At 44.8% G+C, this 21191-nt stretch overlaps 1 protein-coding gene across 1 annotated transcript in view; it reads right to left on the reverse strand.

Moving 5' to 3' along the window:
• Positions 1-2043: 2043 nt before the first annotated feature.
• LOC145391351 (uncharacterized) overlaps positions 2044-21191 on the reverse strand; it is a 60080-nt gene continuing 40932 nt past the window's right edge. The window contains exon 10 of the mRNA XM_080265949.1: positions 2044-2220. Within this exon, the coding sequence (XP_080122075.1) occupies positions 2044-2220 (177 nt within the window). The remainder of the gene's footprint in view (positions 2221-21191) is intronic.

The raw sequence follows: 21191 nt of genomic DNA on the forward strand, positions 1-21191 counted from the left end.
AAACAGACAAACAAACAGACACCGCTGAATAATATACTGTCTCCGGTCAACTTCGTTGGCGATCATCAGTCTCTGTGAGAGAGAGAGAGAGAGAGAGAGAGAGAGAGAGAGAGAGAGAAACGCGTCGTGGCAGCAAGGGAATTAATGCTCGGTTACATAACAATTTCACCACCATAAATCAAGAGCGAGAAATGCTGAAGCAAATTAACTCAGATGTGCCTGTGGACTGGCATGGGGGGATAAGGTGTTGTAGGAAAGGACTCGAGAGGATGTGGTGATGATGATGATGATGATGAAAATGTAAAGATCATCACTCTGAGGTGGTCTGGGCATGTGAAGAGACGGTGGCGTGAGAGACTGACTAGGAGAATATATGATAATGAGGTGGGTGGGATGAGGAGAGGACAACTAAAAATCAAGATGGAGTGATAAGGTGTGCGAGTACGTAAGGAAGACTGGTGGTGTCGTGGGAAGAAGGGTCGTTACTGAGTAGGGACTGAAACCCCTCACAGGATGCAGCGTTAGGTCATATATACAGCATCCCTAATTCCACTTTGTCCAGGGGCCCGTTGTGCGATGGAATGTGTCGTTGTGGTGCGCCAGGAGATAACGATAGCAGATTACGACTATGGCAAGAATCAAGGAAGTTGTGAATCAGAAATTAATACACGACAAACTACATTGGCTCAGGATTCAAGATGGTGAGATGTGAATTTTATGCCATGTAAGAGTGAACAGAGTATAGTCAACTGGCCTCATGTTATTTATTCATGCTAATACTCCTTATCATCCCTCATTCTGTCAATATACTTTTCTTTCTCTACTCACATTACCCTTTACTGGTGGTGGTGGTGGTGGTGGTGGTGTTGGTGGCAAGGCGGTGGGTTGCTGTGGTGCTGAACGTGGTGATGTGACGATGAATGTGGTAGTGTGGTGTTGAAAAGAGTAGTATGGTGCTGAATGCTGTAATGTTCTAGTGTGGTGTGGACTGGTGCAGACGGTCCTGGTGTTCTGGTGTGGTGTGGAGAGTGGTGGTGTGGTATTCAGTGCTGTGCTAAGTGTGATGGTGTTAGATGCGATGGTGTGGTGTTAAGTCTCATTATGTGCTAGTGTGTGTGTGTGTGTGTGTGTGTGTGTGTGTGTGTGTGTGTGTGTGTGTGTGTGTGTGTGTGTGTGTGTGTGTGTGTGTGTGTGTGTGTGACTCCAGTGCAACATTAAGCAACACCCCCACCACCAGCCTCGGGCCACTACACCTGTCTCACTCCTACGCCTCACTACTTTCATCTACCTCCCATCTCATGCACCAACTACCGCCACTACCACCAACGCTACAATTACCACAACTACCACCATTACTATAACTACTACCACCGCCACTACTAAAACTACCATCATTACCATAACTACCATCACTGTTACAGCTACCACCACTGCTACAACTACCCCAACTAAACTACCACTGTCGCTAAAACTACAACAGCCACAACTTCCACTGTAACTACCACCATCACCACAGCAAGCTATGGAGCCTTTTGTACCTACCACAATTACAACCACTTCCTCAACCACAACACCTGCTACAACTACAACCACAGATACAACCTGTCATAGCTACCATCCAGCTACTACAACTACATCACAATCACCACGACTACAACTACCGCCACTATTACCACAACTATCAATTTTTCAACACCTGCCACAAACATCACCGCCACATCTACCACCACCACCAACTACCACTGCTACAACTACCACCATGACTTCTGCTATATATTGACACATGTACCCCCAACCACAACTACCACATCAACCAAACGCGACCACCACAACCACCAACCACAGCCACACCCATTACCAACACCCCTACGATGGACACCACAACCTACCTTCCCCGCCACAAATACCACTTCCACAACTGCCACCACCACAACTGCCACCACCACAACTGCCACCACCACAACTACCACCACCACAGCTACCACCACCACAACTACCACCCCAGCGTGCTACCAGTATTAATCATGCCTCGCCTGGTAATTGTTAAGCGCTACTCTTTTGGCAGTCGAAGCGGAACCTAATTAAAGCAGGTTTTTTGTCCCGACCGAAACGACACTGTTCAGCTGGGACCGGCAGGCCTGCTGGGGGCTGGGGAGGGCTGCTGGCGGCTGGGGAGGGCTGCTGGGGGCTGGAGGGGGGCCTACTGGGGGATGGAGGGGCCTGCAGGGAGATGGGGAGGGTTGCTGGAGGCTGGGCAGTGATGCTGGGGACTGGGGAGGGGTGTTGGTGGGATGCTAGGGACTGGGGAGGGATGCTAGAGGCTGGGGAGGGATCCTAGGGACTGGGGAGGAATGGTGGGGCTGGGAAGGGATAGTGGGGGTTGGGGAGGGATGCTGTGGGCTGGAACGCTGGGGAGGGATGCTGGGGGGTTAAGAGGATTTGTTGGGTTGACTGTTGGGGCTGGGGACATAGACTGAGGAGTGGTGGGGGCTGTGGGTGGCTGGTGGGGGCTGGTTGGGGTTATAAGAGAATACGAAGGCTACTTTGAACTAAACTTGGGGCTGCTGGAGGCTACAGGAAGAGTTTCTGGGTCTGATGAGAGAGAGAGAAAGAGAGAGAGAGAACAGACAGATGTGTACAGACTGTGTGTGTGTGTGTGTGTGTGTGTGTGTGTGTGTGTGTGTGTGTGTGTGTGTGTGTGTGTGTGTGTGTGTGTGTGTTCCTTATACTAATATGCTATATATAAATATTAATAAACATATATATAATGTACGTACATAGATAGATAGATAGATAGATAGACAGACAGACAGATCGAGAGACAGATGGTTAAACAGATATCAGCTTTTTACCACTTCAATTCCGTATGTTACAACTGCATCTCCATAACTACTCTGTTGTTAAACCCTTCTAACATGATGCTTTTAATTTTTTCTTCCTGCTACCATACGTTATTACTGTATTATTATTATTCTCTCTCTCATCTTAAACGTCGGGACCAACTGCCTAGCCCCGGGATCCTACGCTCCTCATGGGGCAATGTAGGATTGGATGATGGATGGATGGATGGATGGATGGATTATTATTATTATTATTACTTAACTATCAGGATCAGGATACCATAATATTACCTTTCTGCGTGCCCATCACGTTAACCATTGCACCAATAATCTAATAAAGCACATTACAGTTACATCCAGGTCACCACCCAGTGTCAAAACAGCAGATTCATTTTCTCTCCCAATACCCATACATCGGGTTTTTCGGAGTATTTCTCAGTTTCATGCCCCTGGTTTCCTTCTATACCAACAGATTATGAGGTAAATCTTAAAAAATATATGAGGAGTGTCAGCAGTGATCTATAAAGAAAAAAAGTGGTGACGTGATCGGGGTAAACCGTGGATTGGTCCAGGGTGTCTGATGATGGAAATTCTAGTTCGATCAGGAAGAAGGCTTTGATTAGCGCTTACCGACGACACGAGGGCAATTAAGGTAGACAATTAACCTTTTCTCAAGTTCCAATCTTCCCCAACAACACAAGCAACAATGGTTTTACATCCAGGCACAGAAAGGAAATGCTGGATGAAGAAGGTTTTGTCGTTATGGGCTGGGTGTGTTAACTAAAGCACAGGATACCTTGTTTCACTTGCTGCTGTCATGGTCCTTTCACAGCAAGAAGTCCGTTCAGGGTGTGGCAGAATTTGGAATTCCCCCGAGTGCGACGTTGCCAATTTGACCACCAATTATCGGATTATCACTCTGTCTCCCAACCTACCCCCATCACACCTGTTTCTCTCTCTCTCTCTCTCTCTATATATATATATATACATATATATATATATATATATATATATATATATATATATATATATATATATATTGTATATGTATTATTTATTTCCAATTTTTTTTCCACACCACTTATGAGGTAAAAGTCTAGGCGCGTTTTATTTTTAAGAGGTTTCCCCTGAAGGCCTAATCCTCTCTCTGATCTTTAATCATAATTTTCTTCGTCATCAGAACTTTCTGTTATATTGACGAGAGAGAGAGAGAGAGAGAGAGAGAGAGAGAGAGAGAGAGAGAGAGGTGGAATGGGGGTAGGTGATAATCCGATAATTGGTGGTCAAATTGGCAACTCTACGGCGTGGCAACATGAGAAAAAAGCTCTGCCACATGTCATAGAATTCATTCAAATCGTTGTTATAATTCTAAAAAGTGATACTCAGTGTACTATATAGCTTCCTTTACTATATACAGAATATAAAAAACAATTTCAAATGGCACATAGATGGGAAATAAGAGAGAGAGAGAGGCATGTACTACGGTTGATTTGGCAGCATCGCTAGAGGTGATTCACCAGGTGGGCCCCACCCTGAACGGACTTCTTGCGGTGAAAGGACCATAGTACTTGTGTTGGAACTGGTATAACGTACAAAAATACCACACAAGACTCCGAGTGAATGGATAATGAGTGATAAACGTTATGATGCTTCTGAGCTAAGGCAGGGAACACGCATAGTATGCGGTCAAAATTCCTTTCCACGTCTGGTGCTCTGAACTAATGAAGCGGGATTTGAACCATTGTAACCCACGTGAAATTTACAAGTTATTTTAGCCAAAACTCACTACGGTTCTTCCCCCTTAACTTGGCCCTGATTGTCGTCCTTTTCCCAGGTTATTTCACGAGCTCACAGCCTATACGACTCTTCATCCTTTCCACAGCATCCCATCGTGACAAGATTCATATTCCAGCGTTAATACTTCTTAAGACGGACAGATGGCAATATTCGTCCAAGTTAAAAGAAAAAGAGAATATGTTGTGACACAATTTCGAGTACAAAAAAAGCTGTAAAATAATACTGATCTGAGCTATAATATTGTAATTCCACACGTGGGGGTTCGAAACACTGAAGCGAGATTCGAATCCACAATATTAGCACTGATTAGTTTAGCGAGATCTCATTAGCTTCTGATAGTTTCCAGACTGTGCAAGACAAACAACAGACTGCAACTGTTTCGGATTAGAGATAGACAGATAGAGAGACATAGAGAGAGAGAGAGAGAGAGAGAGAGAGAGAGAGAGAGAGAGAGAGAGAGAGAGAGAGAGAGAATTTCCCAGTCATTATAAAGGAACAATGACAGTGACAAAATATTACATGTCGCTTCATTACAATTTACCTTGTCCTTTATCTGTGTCTATCAATCTATCTGTCTGCCTGTCTGTCTGTCTCTATCTGTCTATCTATCTGTCCATTTATCTACCCATTTCCATCCAGTATGTTCACATTCCCACCTAAACCCTCTGATTTCAAACACACACCAGCTAAGTAAAACCGTCTGATGTGTGCCTGAAAAAAATAAAACCAAGATCATTATCAACATTATATTAAAAGACAGTAAAGTTAGGGAGCTGATTTCGCTCTATACCTTTATTTTTTTTTATTTCAGTTTTAAGCTATCATATTTGTCCTCTTGGTGTGTGTGTGTGTGTGTGTGTGTGTGTGTGTGTGTGTGCAGAACGAGAGAGTATTGTGTAAAAGGAATAGCGAGGAAGTGAGTGAGTTATGTGTAACAATTTGCTAATGAGAGAGAAAATGTCTAGTCAGAGTGTAAAACATGAGACTGAAATTGTGTCAAGATTAGAGAGAGAGAGAGAGAGAGAGAGAGAGAGAGAGAGAGAGAGAGAGAGAGAGAGAGAGAGAGAGAGAAATGGTAGGTGTTAGTGACAGCCAGTAAGCGAGACATTTAAACAGACAGGCGGACAGACAGACAAAGAGCGACAGGCAAACAGACAGACAGAGGCATATTCATATATAGGCTGTTAAATCCTTCAGTATTGCTTTTCTCTTATATTCCTGTTACCGCCAGACGATTTTCTTCAGCTTGAGAGAGAGAGAGAGAGAGTCAAAGTGCGTGTTAGAAAGTTCGTGACTCTGTGGATGGGTTAGTGTGTGTGTGTGTGTGTGTGTGTGTGTGTGTGTGTGTGTGTGTGTGTGTGTGTGTGTGTGTGTGTGTGTGTGTGTGTGTGTGTGTGTGAATTAGTGTCAAAATTATTAGTCAGAGTAAATGAGTGAGTTAGAGAAAGTGAGATGTGAGTGAGTTAGAGAAAGTGAGATGTGAGTGAGTTAGAGAAAGTGAGATAAGAGTGAGTTACAGAAAGTGAGATGTGAGTGAGTTAGAGAAAGTGAGATAAGAGTGAGTTAGAGAAAGTGAGATAAAAGTTAGAGTGAGTGAGATAGAGGAAAAAAAAAGTGGAAAAGTATATAAGTTAGCGAACTGTGAGTGAATTAAAGTAAGTGAGTTAGAGAAAAAGAGAATGAAAGTGAATGAGACCAAAGTTAGAGAGCAAGAAATCCCGTGTGAGAAAAAGTAAGACTCTTAAATCAGGACACTTTTGAGAGAGAGAGAGAGAGAGAGAGAGAGAGAGAGAGAGAGAGAGAGAGAGAGAGAGAGAGAGAGAGAGAGAGAGAGAGAGAGAGAGAGAGAGAGAGAGAGAGAGAGAGAGAGAGAGATGGGGTAGAGACTGCGAATAAGAGAGGTGACATCTCGTATGAAGGCTACTGACAAGCTATCAGTCTCTCTCTCTCTCTCTCTCTCTCTCCCCTTTTATTTCCGATTTTTCTACGTACTTTGCACTTCTTTCATTTTTCTTTCTCCTTCTTCTCCGGACATTCTTCTCTCCTTTTCTCTCCCTCTCTCCACCTCTCCATTTTCTTCCCCTTCTCCCTCATGCCCCCTACATTCTTCCTCCTCCTCCTCCTCCTTTTCCTTCCCGTCATTCACCTAAACTCTTCCTCTTCTTCCTCCTCCACATATTACTTCATTTTCGTCCCTCTCTTCTCCTCTCTCCCCTCCCCCATTCTTTTCCTTCTTCTCCCCCTCATTCCTAACATTCTTCCTCTACCCCATCTTCCCCTTCTTCCCTCTCAATTCCAACATTCTTCCTCCTCCCCTTCTTCCCCTTCTCCCCTCTCATCTCCAGCATTCTTCCTCCCCTCTCTTCTTCCCCTCCTCCCCTCACATCTCCAGCATTCTTCCCGCTGCTCTTCTTCCCCTTCTCCCCTCTCGTCTCCAACATTCTTCCCCCTCCTCGTCTTCCCCTTCTCCCCTCTCATCTCCAGCATTCTTCCTCCCCTCTTCTTCCCCTCCTCCCCTCTTCCCCAACCCCCTTTCAGCTTGAGTCCTAACTCGGTTACTGGGGTTTTTCTGCCCCCCCTAGACTCTCTTAATTGATGCCGACAAATTGTATCAGTTACCCCCCATTACCCCCACCCTCTCTCCCCTTACCCCACCCTCCCTCTCCTCCTATAGCCCTACCCACCTACCCCTCCTTTCCTTCTCTCCCTACCTCACATCTTCTTCCCCTATCCGGCACCTTCCTGTATCTTTCTCCCTCCCCAAGTACTATTCCTCAGCATCTCTTCCCTCCCCCTTTGCCTCTTCCCCCTGACTCTCTCAAAGCACCCCTTGTCTCTGCCTCCACCTTGTCCCTTTCTCAAACTCTCTTCTCTACCCCCTCTGTCCCCCTCCTCTTCACTCCCCCTCCGAGCTCCTCCCCATCCTTCTATCACCTTTCCCCTCCCCCCACAGCCCCTTTTCCTCACCCCCATTCCCTTCCCCTATCACCTCTTCCCTACCTCAACCAAATTTTCTTCCATAACCTGCGTTTCACCCTTACCTCCTCCCCTACCACCTCTTCCCTCCCTGTCTCTCTGACCCTCTCCTGACCCCTCACATTGTTCCCTGTCTCTTCCCCTATCCCTACACCCTCCCCTACCCCTCCCCTGCCAAGTACTGAAGGGGTTAATAAAAGCTAAACCTAACGTCTCCAATCCTCTAACTCTCTAACGTTGTACAATCGTGTACCTTATCCCACCAAACAATATGGAGTCTCTTTGGTTATATGGTTACCACCCAGCGTAGTATATGGTCCTCTGGGCTACAGAAACTATCTGGTTATCACTAAAAGTACAGTCACCTGACGGCAGCACTACTTCAAGTAAGTGGATGGTGGACGCCCCGAGTACCACAACTGTTATTATCATTATTATTTTTATTATTATTATTATTATTATTATTATTATTATTATTATTATTATTATCATCATCATCATCATCATCATTATTATCATTATTATTAATGCTTTCCTCACAATTTGGAAAGACAACAACTGATCAACAATTATCGTTATATTTTGCTCTGAACACTATGTGAACAACTACACATAAAAAATTGTTAACATTTGCATTTTCTGAGCATTTTTCAACTTTTTTAAAGTGAATTACATAAAACACTCATAAATTAAAAGCAAAAGGTTACCGTCGGCTGATGTCGAGAGCGGTACAGTGACGTCCGCAATGAACTCTCCCCACCTGATAACAATGAGCTAAGGAGGCTGAACATAATACTGAATAAATACGAGCATAACATGGGCATAGCGGGGTAAGGATAGGTTAATACACCCTTTTGTCTCCCAAGTATTATCTAACGAGACTGACGAGATTTCTAATTAGGTTTTTTTCGGCAGTTTCTCAAGACAGTCAGGTGCGTCTTAAACTTATTCAAATCTAGTAACATTCTTGGGTCAAACGCCTCTACAATGGGGCATATTTGACACCACAACTCCTCATTATGTGTGTAGTTATAGATAGGGTCATGCATAAAACCTCTGAGTTAAATACTGCTCCCCCATGTACCTAGAAAAACAACTCTCCTGCCAGTCCCGCCCGAAGAAAAATTACAACTAGCGAAATACAGTGAAAACCCCATCTTTATTGGTGCGTGTTTCAGATGGTTCGATTTTCCCGCTATGTATTCGTTCAACTGGGAAGATTTTGTGTGTGCCTGTCCAGTCGGTATCAGAATTCGTGTCCTGCTTTTCTTTTATTATTTTTTCCCCCTCCATGAACTCTGGAAATTAGTTTTGTAAATTCACTGCAGACGACACTGATAACAATATCCTGTGCCCCCCCCCCCAAAAAAAAAAAAAATCAGTGTCTCCTGCTTCTTTTCGAAATTCATAAAACGTTGGAGATGACGACAGGACTTTTGATGCCGACTGTACCTACCTGACATTATCCCACCTAATTAACCTGACTTACACCTGGATAGATACAATAGATACAACAGGCCTTCACTTCACCTGATGGGGCGTAAATGGATGCGAAGGGCCTAAATGGAGCTGAAGTGACCTTGAATGACCTCTGTACTAACTGCCTACTCACTGGGTCACGCGCCAAAAGGATGGGCAATTATTACTCTGCTCTCTGGGTCAGGATTCACACACTGACTTACGATCGATTCCTTTTCATAGCGTAAGATGTTTATTTGCTGGGAAGAACAACGATATATGGGAAGTTTCCTCTCTCTCTCTCCTCTCTCTCTCTCTCTCTCTCTCAATTACGTCGTCCCGCAGCTGAATCATGAACAACAACAACAACACGCTACTATGCAGAATGCTGTTGTTTTATATCAGGATTGTTTTTAAGTATGTACGTCAACCGTGTAAATCTTTAGCATTGGAACATTAGTAAACAAATACTGAAGGGAGTTTCCAGTGGACGTGGGCTAAAAAAAAAAAAATTGTAGTGTACTTACAAAAAAGTGGGGAAAAAACGCAAATCTGGTGCACTGCAAAAATTATGAAAACGTAGTGGAAACTATATATATTAAAAAAGAATCTGGTTAATTGCAAAAAAAGGTGTAAAAAAAGCAACACTTGGCCAACTAAAGGAAAAAAAAAAGATAAGAAAAAAATCTGGTTAACCTCAAAAAACGGGAAAAAAAATCAACATCTGGCTAATTGCAAAGAAGTAAAAGAAATATGCAATACCTGGTTAACTGGAAAAAAAAAGGTAGAAAAGGCAACACCTGGCTAATTGCAAGAGTTAAAATTGCAACACCTAACATGAACTTTCTGTGCTTTCAAACTAACGCATGCCACTTTCCTGCTTACCTGAACTGGCTGACACCTCCACGCCCCTCCTTCCCTCCCACCCACCGCTTTCGTGTTGAGGTGAGCAGGGTAGATTTATGCACGGGTATGTATTGTAGTGGCTGGCTCATCGGTAGGCCTGAAAAACGATAAGGAGGTCGTATTAGCACTTGTACAATCATCTTCAATCACTCTTATAAATGGATCCAGAGTCATCATCATCATCATCATCATCATCATCATCACCCTGCCAAACTTTCTTTACCCTCCTCGCTAATAAACCCCAGCCTGTCACTGTAACCCTAGCAAACTTTCACCATCCTTCCATCGTCCTGCCATCCTGTCCATCTAGCAAAACTCTACCACCCTATTGTTATCCTGTCATCACCCTGCCTAACTTTCATCACCGTTCCATCATCCTATCATCATGTCCAACATTTTACTTCACCCTATCAAACGTCACACATGCTTCTATCACCCTGCCAAACCTCCACCATCCTGTCCATCATGCTACCAATCTCCCTACCTAACATTAAACACCCTTCCATCATTCCCACACCCTGGCCTCCCCTTGCCACCCAGCCCCCCCCCCCCACCCTGCCCTAAGCGAGGCGCCCCTGCCCCATTGTTGTGGTGTTCCCTCTTCCCCATCCAAGTTCCAGCCTCATTCACGACAACCCAGGCGTTCATCCCCCCCCCCACCTCTCTCTCTCTCTCTCTCTCGAAGGGAAAGAGGAAGGCAGACAAAAACAACCTTATTAATTCTTTCACTCCCCCCCCCCCAAATTCTTGTCATTTATTCCCTTCTTTCAGGACCTCACTTCTCCTCTCTCCTTCCTCACCTCACCTCTCTTACGGCCTCACTCCTCCTCTCCTCTCAGTCTCCATTCACACCATCACTCCTCTCTCCTTCCACTTATCCTTACTTCTTTTCATCTCTCCTTCCATTAACTTTCATCCCTCTTTCCTCTCACCGTTATTTCTTTTCTCCTCTCCTTTCACTCAGTTTCTCTCCTCCCTCTTTCCTCTCACTTTCTCCCTTTGCTCTCATTTTCTCTCCTTCCCTCTTCCTTTCACTCCCTCTCCTTTCATCCTCACCACTCACTCGGTTCTCACCCTTTGAACTAATTTAGTGAGAAGTTATTTTTTTTCTGAACCTGACCTGTGCCTCACTGTCCTCCCTATTGCTTTCCCTCGTCATGTTCGGCCCTTCCCTGTCCTATCCTACTTTCTCTTGTCCTCTCCTATCTTCTCTAGTCGTCCTACGCTCTCTGGCCCTGCTTTGCCCTGTCCTGCTCTGTCCTACCCTATCCTTAGCTGTTCTGCCCTGCCCTGTCGTGTCCCGCCCTGCCCTGTGTTGTTCTAGCATCTCTTGTCCTGTTCTCCCTTACCATGTCCTCGCTTCTTCTGTCTTCTCTGTCCTGCTCTGCCCTACCTTCTCTTGTTCTGGCTTCCCAAACATTCCCAGTATTTCCCTGTTCCTCTCTTTCTCTTCTGTCCTGTTCTGTCCTACCTTACCTTGTCACCACGCTATACATTTTTGTCTTATCCTAATCTACGCGGGTTCTATTGCTTTACCCTGCTCTACCCTACCCCATCCATCCCCCACTCTGTTTTATCTTAGTCTGTTCAATCTTACCCTATCCTGTCTCACTTAACTCCACCCTGCCCTATCTTTTACCTTATTCTGTTCAATCTTACCCTATCCTGTCTCACTCAACTCCACCCTGCCCTGTCTTATCCTACTCTACACTGCAGCCCTTCGTGCCTCAGTCTACCTTATCATGTCCTATTACGTCCCACCTTACCTTTCCTACCTAATCATATCACCTTCTATCCTACCATATCCTACTCAACCCAACCCTGCTCGGCCCTGTCTTGCCCAGCTTTGTCTTGTATCCGGTCCAGTCTAGTCGTATTCTATCCTACCCTGTCCTACTTCACCCGGCCCTGCCCTACCTTGTCCTGTCCTGCCCTACCTTGTCCTGCTGACCTGCCCTGACCCCGCACACACAGAAGCCCGGCAGACCAGAAAATTGAACAATGGGTCCTCGTCCGTGTGAATATTAATAAGTCAGAGTCTTGTTGATAGTTCCAGAGAGGACCGTGACAAGGGTAGGGGTACGATGGGAGGGTAAGTGAAAGGGTAGGGAATGGGAAGGGAGGTAGGAATGGGAGCAGGAGCAGCACAGATCATAGGTGAAGGAATAGGGGACGGGAAGGGAGATAGGGGAAAGCAGGGGGAGCACAAATGCTAGGAAGAAAGAAGGTATGGAGGTAATGAGTAGGAAAATAGGGGGGAGGGGGTGTGGGAGGGGATAGGGTTAGGGTACAGATGGAAGGTAAGGAATAAGGGCAAAGGATTGGAAGTAGGTCTCTCTCTCTCTTTCTCTCTCTCCTATCCCAACCACACCACCCCAATCCACATTCACACCTCTCCCCCCACATCCCTTCTTTCCTAATTCTTCATTCCCTACCACACCCTCACCTCTCCCCTCTCTCTACTCTACTCCCTGTCTTCCCCATCCCTCCATATCAAAGCCAATCTCGCATCCTCCTCTTCTTCCTTCCCCATCTCTTCTCTTTACGTCCTCTCCAGCCTCCCCATCTTTCAGAGCAACGTCCATATTCTTCTACGCCTCTCATTTTCCTCTTTTCCAACTTCCCCCCCTCCCAAACCTCCCCCCCTTCCTCCTTCCCTCACCTCCCTCCATTGCCCCTCTTCCCCAACCTCCTCTTCATCCTCTCTCCTCTTAATTCCCCGACCCCTCCATCTTCATAACCACACTCACCCCCTTCTTCTGCCTTCCCTCCCTTCTCCTCTCCTTTCTCACTTCCCCGACCTCTCCTCATTCCAGAACACACCCACATCCCTCTTTCTCTCATCTCCCTCTTCCCCAGACCCCCCTCTCCTTCTTAACCATATCAAATGTCAACTGGCTTCTTGTTATTTACATTTCCTACGTACTCTCCAATATATATCCTTCCCTCTTTTTCTTTTCGCCCCCTTCTCTTCCCCAGAGTCCACACCCTCCCCTACATTTCTCCCCCTCCCTCAACAGGCCTCCTTATCCTCTCCAAATACTAGGTACTCTTCTGCACTCCTCACTCCATACCTCAGTTCCCTCTTCCCACGTTTTCCCCAAACTTCCTCCCTTTTCCAAATATCTAAATCCTTTTCCCTTCTCCTCCGCCCTTCTTCCCTCCTCTTTTCCCCAGTCTTTCCTCAACCCCTTCAGGACTACACTCGCACCCTTCCCACCCCCATCACACCCACAACCGCCTTCCTCCCTAACCCCCACATCCTCAGAAATCACTCTCACACCCACACCTCTTTCCATCTTCTCTCCATCGCACTTACAAACCACAGCCACTCCCACCTTCCTCGCACGCCCCATCCACACCCGTCCTCTCCATTCCTCCCACACCAACATCCACCTTCTCTTCCCCACCCACTCCCACACACCTCGCACTCCCCATCCACACCCGTCCTCTCCATTCCTCCTTCTCCCCTCGTTCACACCCAACCTCCTTCCCTCACCACACCCTCCCCCTCCCTGCAACACCCCCTCCGGCAGAGCAACAGAGAGAGAGCAGCAACAGCAGCGGGGGGGAGGGGGAAGGAGGGGGAGGAGGTGAGGAGGAAGGAGTTAACAGGCAACAAACTAAGCTAATTAACGTCCTGGGCGACAAGTTAAGTGGGGGTAATTACTCTTACGGCGCCGCCACCACAAAAGTCACTAGGCACACGGAAAAAGTGGCAAGGCGGGGGCAGGTCGGGGAGGAAGGAGGCCTGGGGAGCGAAGGAGGCCTGGGGAGCTGCTTAGAAGGTCGGGGAGCGGGGAAGAAGGGTGGGGAGTGAGGGGAGGATTGGGGAGTCGGGGAAGGCTGGGCAGCTGGGAGAAGTTTGGCCAGTGGCGGGAAAGGTTGGGGAGTGGGAAGGAGGACAGGAGAGTGGGGGAAGGTTAGGGAGCGGGGCAAGGTTAGGGAGCGGGGAAAGGCTGAGGTGTGGGGGGAGGTTGGAGTGGGGGAAGATTTGGGAGTGGGGAGGAGAGAGAAGAATTGGCATCTGGCGAAAAGTACACGAAATGGCACGACGCCTATAGGAAAAATAGGGGAGCAACTAGAGAAAAAAAAAAAAAAAAAAAAAAAAAAAAAAAAAGCGGGAAGGATGAGGAATGTAAGATGCTTTGGGAATGGGGAAATAGGAGGGTTGGGGAATGAAGGAAACAAAATGCAACTATTACTACGGAAAAAGTGGGGAAGGGGGGGAGGCTGGGGAATGGGGGGAAGAGGAGAGTTGAAAATTGAAGAAGTGGAGACAGAATGGGCTGAAGTGTTGAAAGAGGAAATCATCTAGAACTGGCTAGGGGATGGGGAGTCAGGGGGAAGGTTGGGGAATGAGGAGGGGGAAGGTTGGGGAGTAGTGGCTGAGGGTTGAGGAGCTGGAGGACAAGAATGAGAATGGCGGGGAAGAGAATGGGTTTTGGAGGGAAAGAGGGAGGCTGGGAAAGTGGGTACTGTGGTAGAGAGTTATGTGTATGAACGAGAATGGAAAGGGATGGGAAAGGCAGAGCAAGGCGGGGCAGGGCAAGGTAGGGCAGGGGAGAGAGAAAGAGAGAGAGAGAAAGAAACTGAAGGTGCATGAGAGGGGAGAGGAAACACCACTCATTCTCTCTCTCTCTCTTTCTTTGTCTCTCTCTCTCTCTCTCTCACTGACAAACGACCACCGGTGAGAGAAAGTAAAAACACTGAAAGTCAATGAGTAGGAAAAGCCAGAGAGAAGAGGAGAGAAATGGGTGAAGACAACATAATGAAAGCGAGGAGAAAAAGGGAAAAAAGGAAAGAAGTAGAATAATCAGACCTGGAAAAAAAAAATCTCATCCCTCATCATCAATCATCATCATCATCGTCACAGTCATCACTATCATTTCCAGCCATCATTAGAGTCATCATCTTTAAGAGGGTCATCATCATCATCATTACCTTTATCAGTAGCTTTATTATCACCTTAGTTATCAGCATCATCATCCGCATCCTCCTCAGCATCAGCATCATCATCATCACCCTAGCCTGATTCCCTTGTTTAAGTAAGGATAATTAACCTCCCCCCCCCCCCGTTTCATCGCTGTAGGAAGAATTAAGAAGTTTGTATTGCATATGCTGAGTGGTGGAATTGTCACAGCCCAATGCCAGTACGGAGAGAGAGAGAGAGAGAGAGAGAGAGAGAGAGTTGTATCATCCCATTTTTTTTTTTTACACTTTAATGACGGAGGATTTCTCTTTCGTGATATTTTTTTTTACAGCAAGAAAAAAAAAGTCAACGTGGTGAGATAGGTATGAATGAGGAGGGAGGTAATGAGAATGGGTGAAAAAAAAAAAAAATACGGGGAACGAAAAATGAGAACCGGAAATATGCCGGGTGAGAAGAAACGAGAGTTGAGTGAAAAAGTAAAAAGCCTGGAAAAAAAAAAAAAAATGGGGAGTGTAAAAATTGTCCAGGAGGAAAATGGAAATGGGGTGAAAATGAATATGAGGAAGGAAAGGCGTCCCTGGTACTGCATTTCCCTAACTTTAATACCATAACATTTTTTGCTCACCCATTTTTTTTCTTTTGCTAATAACAGAAACTTTCACTCAGCTCAGGAGACACTTTTCAAAATGGAGGGCTTGGATATAGCCTTCAGTATCTCCTAGACTGGATCAAATCGTCTGTTCAGTAAAATAATAATAATAATAATCTACTATCACTGCTCATACTACCACCGAAAACTCTACAGATAGTCACTGGTAATGTGCGTACTATCCCTATTTACACTATCATCGCTGCCCTTTATACAACCCCTGGTAATGCCTTTTCCACCATCGGCATTATCTATACAATGACTGGTAATTCCAACACAATCACTGGTACAAACCTAACAAATTTCGTCATGAACCATCCGTCAACGCATCCATTAAATTTAGTTAGAAATCGATGAAAAATTTCCTCGTTTTGACACGGCCGGAACTATTCTCACTGCGGACATGAAAAAAAAAAAAAATAGTCCCGGCCATGAAATAAAGAACAGTTTTCAACCTATTTTAACCAGATATAGTGTAGATTTTCAGGGTAACCCATCATACCTTACGGTGTTTCAGGCCAATATCCAAAACATCAATATCAAAACTTATGAACGGCTTTAACGTGGCCTGGACGTTTCACCTACTGTGCTCAAACCCGGCACATTTTATCATGAGCTGTCTGTCAACCCTTACACCAAATTTGATTAAAATTGAAGAAATCGTCTTCGTTTTGGCAACACTCGAACTATTCTCACAGGAAAACTATTATTACACAGGCCGTGAGACTAGTTCCAGTCATGAAATAACGAGCAGTTTTTTTCCGATTTTAAATAGATTTGTTGGAGGTGTTTCAAAACAGTAAATTAAATATCAATCTCACAACTTATGAACAACTTTAACGTTACCCTCTGCCCAGAACGTTTGACCTATTGTGCTTAAACCTAACCTACTCCATTTCACCAAGTTTGGCACCATCAGTAACGTCCTCAACGCCTGTAGTGCTGATGTAAATCTTCTCCACTACGTGAACCTCTATTTATTACCTTGAGAAGCAATATAAACAGGCACTACAAAAGGGTATATCCAGTACTGAGGACCTTTATCAGTGTTACAGGCATTGAGGACATCATTGATGGTGTCAGGCTCGGTGAAATGGAATATAGTAAATTTTGTCATTTGCTGTCCATAAGCGGATCCTCCAATTTTGTATAAAATCGACGAAAAGCCATTCGTTTCGACAAGGCTCGAACTAGTCTTAAGGGGTCGGAGAAAAGTTGTACATACATCTATACCATCATTAGTACTGCCTCTGGCTATCACCTTTATCTTTTTATAGTCTTACTGATACTGTCATTGCTATGCTATTATTAGTATTTCTTATACTATCACTTCACTGGGACTATTATACTGTCATTGGTAGTCTGCATTATTAAGTACTATTACTTTAAGAATCCAGATAGACGATTGTGGTGTTTATCACTGTCCGTTATATAAGTACTTGACAAAATATCCCATACGACCAACAGGCAATAAATCGTAACACAATAAAACGTGAAAAATACACCATACAGCCCAGCCCTCACAACAAGGATAATATCGTAACAAAACACCCACGACCCCAAATCAATTTCCCCTACAACGGCTCAAAACAGGATCGAGATATGAAATGAAGCATATACCTGGGCTGCGAGAATCCAGGAAAACAGGTTAACAACAGACACCTTTCCGGAATATTGCAAAACGCTGCCCTCCTTCTGCTCCTTCACGCTCGTCCGATGCTACTCTGCTCGTGAAATATTGTGTGTGTGTGTGTGTGTGTGTGTGTGTGTGTGTGTGTGTGTGTGAGAGAGAGAGAGAGAGAGAGAGAGAGAGAGAGAGAGAGAGAGACTTAAACTTCCTAGTCTCTTAAAGCCTCATCCTTAAATCTTGACTTACAACAGGAAAATGAACGTAAATCCGTGACTTTCAACCCAGGACCCGCATACACAAAAGTTACAATCAACTCTCCATCACAGCTATGTTAGGCTTTAGCAGGGAAAGACGAGAGACGTGGCAGGCCTCTACACCCATCTCTTCTTCCCTCCGCCTCTCTTACAAAAACCAATCTTTAGTACCAGGAACTGATCTTGGGTTACCGGGAAGGTGTGTTTTGAGGATGCCTGGGCAGTGTGGGAGCGTAAAGGCTAATCTTAGCTATAAGCACACTGAAGGTGCGTACGTCGATCAGTCTTGTTGCGTGACACTACAAATCCTTATAAAACAGATCTTTAGTTACGACAGGAATCGATCGTATGTCATTTATTCTCTCAAATTCTGCTTAATAAAACAAATCTCAAGTTGCGATGTGAAACTGGCAGTACGTAAGGGTTCCCGTGAATTTCAGTGCCGCGGGAGTCTGGTTACGTGATACGGTCTTCCGTACCCGTTAAAAGACCGACACACGGCGTGGTAAACAAGGTGTTGACTCCTGACAATATTGGAGGGGGTGAGGAGACGAAGATGGGAGGGGGGGGGCCGGATTATACGGTTGAATAAGAGGACAGATTATGAGGCTGTATAAGGTATTGTGGGTAAGAACGTGCCAAGGTTGAGGCGTGTGTGTGTGTGTGTGTGTGTGTGTGTGTGTGTGTGTGTGTGTGTGTGTGTGTGTGTGTGTGTGTGTGTGAGACAAAGTGAGAGAGAGAGAGAGAGAGGGTGGGGGGGAGGATGTGTGGTAGGTATAGAGGAGTGGATGAGATGGGCTGGGATGATGCCGCAGGGCGGGGCAATACACCCTGCCACGATGGGAGCTGTAGGACAGGACGACCAATATGGACGTGTAGATAACGTAGTCCAAAAGTTTCTTCAGGGAAAACATGAAGCACGAAACTCTCTCATTAACCTGGCACTTCACGACGCAGGTAAAAAGGGAAGGAGAGGGTGATTAAAGGAGGACGAGAATAACGATGGAAGACGAGAATGGAAGGTAATGGGAGGAAAAAATGTAGATAAAATGAAAGAAATGGGGAGACAAAACGAAAAGAAGAAGAAGAAAAAAAAAGGGGGATGACGATGACGACGATGATGATGATGATGGTAAGGTGATGGTAGAGGAGGAGGAAGGGAGGAAAGTTGAAACGAGACGGAAGAGGAGAAAACGGAATCTTAATGAGTTTGGTGACAGGAGTGGAATTGAATCCTCTTGTAGCGGATCCCACACCATGACCTCATTTGTCTGTACGGGGATCAAGTCGAAGGGAGGACTGGGGGAGGAGGGGGAGGGGGAGGTGAAAGTGAGTCCCGGCAGAGTTACATACTTAACACTACAGGCATTTGTATCGCGTCTAGGTCCACTTCTGTGTATGTCATCAATGTCTTGGGTCCGCTTTTAGGCATCTATGTTTTAAAAAAGTTTCACGATTGCCTGATACAGTGTGTGTGTGTGTGTGTGTGTGTGTGTGTGTGTGTGTGTGTGTGTGTGTGTGTGTGTGTGTGTGTGTGTGTGTGTGTGTGTGTGTGTGTGTGTGTGTGTGTGTGTGTGTGTGTGTGTGTGTGTGTGTGTGTGTGTGTGTGTGTGTGTGTGTGTGTGTGTGTGTGTGTGTGTGTGTGTGTGTGTGTGTGTGTGTGTGTGTGTGTGTGTGTGTGTGTGTGTGTGTGTGTGTGTGTGTGTGTGTGTGTGTGTGTGTGTGTGTGTGTGTGTGTGTGTGTGTGTGTGTGTGTGTGTGTGTGTGTGTGTGTGTGTGTGTGTGTGAAGCAATTTGATTTTGGTGCATATATCAAAGTCAAGGAAACGAGTCAAGGTGTTTTTCAGGACGAGGTGTTCTCATGGCTGCCTGATCTGATTTGGATCAAAGTTGGTTACATATCCTATACTGTGTGAGGGGATGGAAGACATTTTTTTTTTTTTAATTCGTTTATTGGTAGTTCGATTAAAGGTTAAAATCAAAGTTACGGAATGGCGTCAATCGCTGTGGAAGCCTTGGATAGCCTATATTTATCAGCTTATATATTGACGAGTTTGGTTCTTGTGTCGTGAGTGAGCCAGCAGGTACAGATTATAAGCACTGGTACTACTAGCATTTCCTATGGTTCTAAACTATCCAAGGACAATCTCAGTGTCTTGTCAGTAAAAATTTTTGCTCTGTATATTGGAAAATCACATAAGGAAGTGGTCCGTGGTGATCCAAGCGAGATTCCGCGCCGAACCGTATAATTTCAGAACCGAACCCCACTCCTTAGCCAAGAAAGTCGTGAAAAAATACACATTAGTACTTACATTTTTATCAGTTTTAACGCGCTGTAGATACATACTAAACAACACTGACATTACTAACTACAGTCGCATGTAGTGGGATATCCGAAAGCAGACAACACTGATATGAAAACCGTTCGTAATGCATCGAATACTGTTATTGTCATTTGGTTTGTTACTATTTATCATCAACAGACATAACTCTCAGTGATAACAGAATCTTTACTTCCTACGCTGCCTTTACTTGTCCACGTACCTTAATCTCTAGGCCAAGGACACAATATCTATTAAATTCTTGCTATCTCCAGACGATTTTATTCCGATGAGGGGAAGCTTTTCCAACGCAAGCGACTGGACATTGTTTTAATTACTCCCTTAATGGCTGGGGAGCTCTATGCTTAATTAAAATCGTCAGGCAGAAAAATAAAAATCGTCAGGCAGTAAAAACAAAAATCGTCAGGTAGTAAAAACGAAAATCGTCAGGTAGTAAAAACAAAAATCGTCAGGTAGTAAAAACAAAAATCGTCGGGTAGTAAAAACGAAAATCGTCCGGCAGTAAACGTAAAAAATCGTCAGGTAGAAAACATCGTCAGGGAGTAAAACTAAAAATCGTCAGGAAGAAAAAATAAAATTCGTCTAGTACAAAAATTTCGAGTAAAATAAAAATCGTCAGGTAGTAAAAATAAAAATCGTCAGGTAGAAAAAAAATCGTCAGGTAGAAAAAATCACGTGGAAAAAAATAAAAGTCGTCTTGTTGTAAAACTAAATCATCAGAAAGTACAAATGAAAATCGTCAGGCAGTAAAATGTAAATCATTATGAAAAAAAAAAAATTGTCAGGTAGTAAAAGAATCACCTGTTAAAAAAAAAAATCAACTAGAACAAATAAAAATCGAAAGGAACTAAATCACCAGGTAAAAAATAAAAATCAGACGGTAGTAAATGTAAGAAAACTCTGGACATTTTGGATGTCTCCGAGTTGGCAACTGTTGCTTTCCCCGAGAATGGGGTAGATGATTCTAATACATAGGGAGCTTACGGTACATAAGGAAGGGCAAAGGACTAGAGGAATTTCAGTTCAGTTTGAGTTTAGTTCCGTGTCAGTGCTGTTAGTGAAGATTGTACAACTCAGGTACTTATGAAAACTGTGAAGCTGGCTAGCATTAAATGTAATTGTATGGAAAATAATGACAGCAAACTTAAGAGGCCAGTGTTTATTTACAACGCCTGAGCTGATCTCGTTGCACACCGAAAGGCTGACCATGAGAACAACAACTAACTGGGCAACGTCCTTCCTATACTGAACTACTGCTGTTGGAGACTGTGGCAGTGTGGGACGAGGGGCATAACGGGTAAGTTTTTAAGAAAGTTCAAAATAAACTTGCTGCAGAGGTTTGCTGTCATTTTCATACTAATGAGGGAATCTATATTATGCCTGAGCAATGTAAAAAAAAAAAAAGA

Source organism: Coenobita brevimanus, chromosome 18 (assembly GCF_032717465.1).
Source record: "Coenobita brevimanus isolate Jiangsu-jjx chromosome 18, ASM3271746v2, whole genome shotgun sequence".
In the NCBI taxonomy this organism is placed as follows: Eukaryota; Metazoa; Arthropoda; class Malacostraca; order Decapoda; family Coenobitidae; genus Coenobita; species Coenobita brevimanus.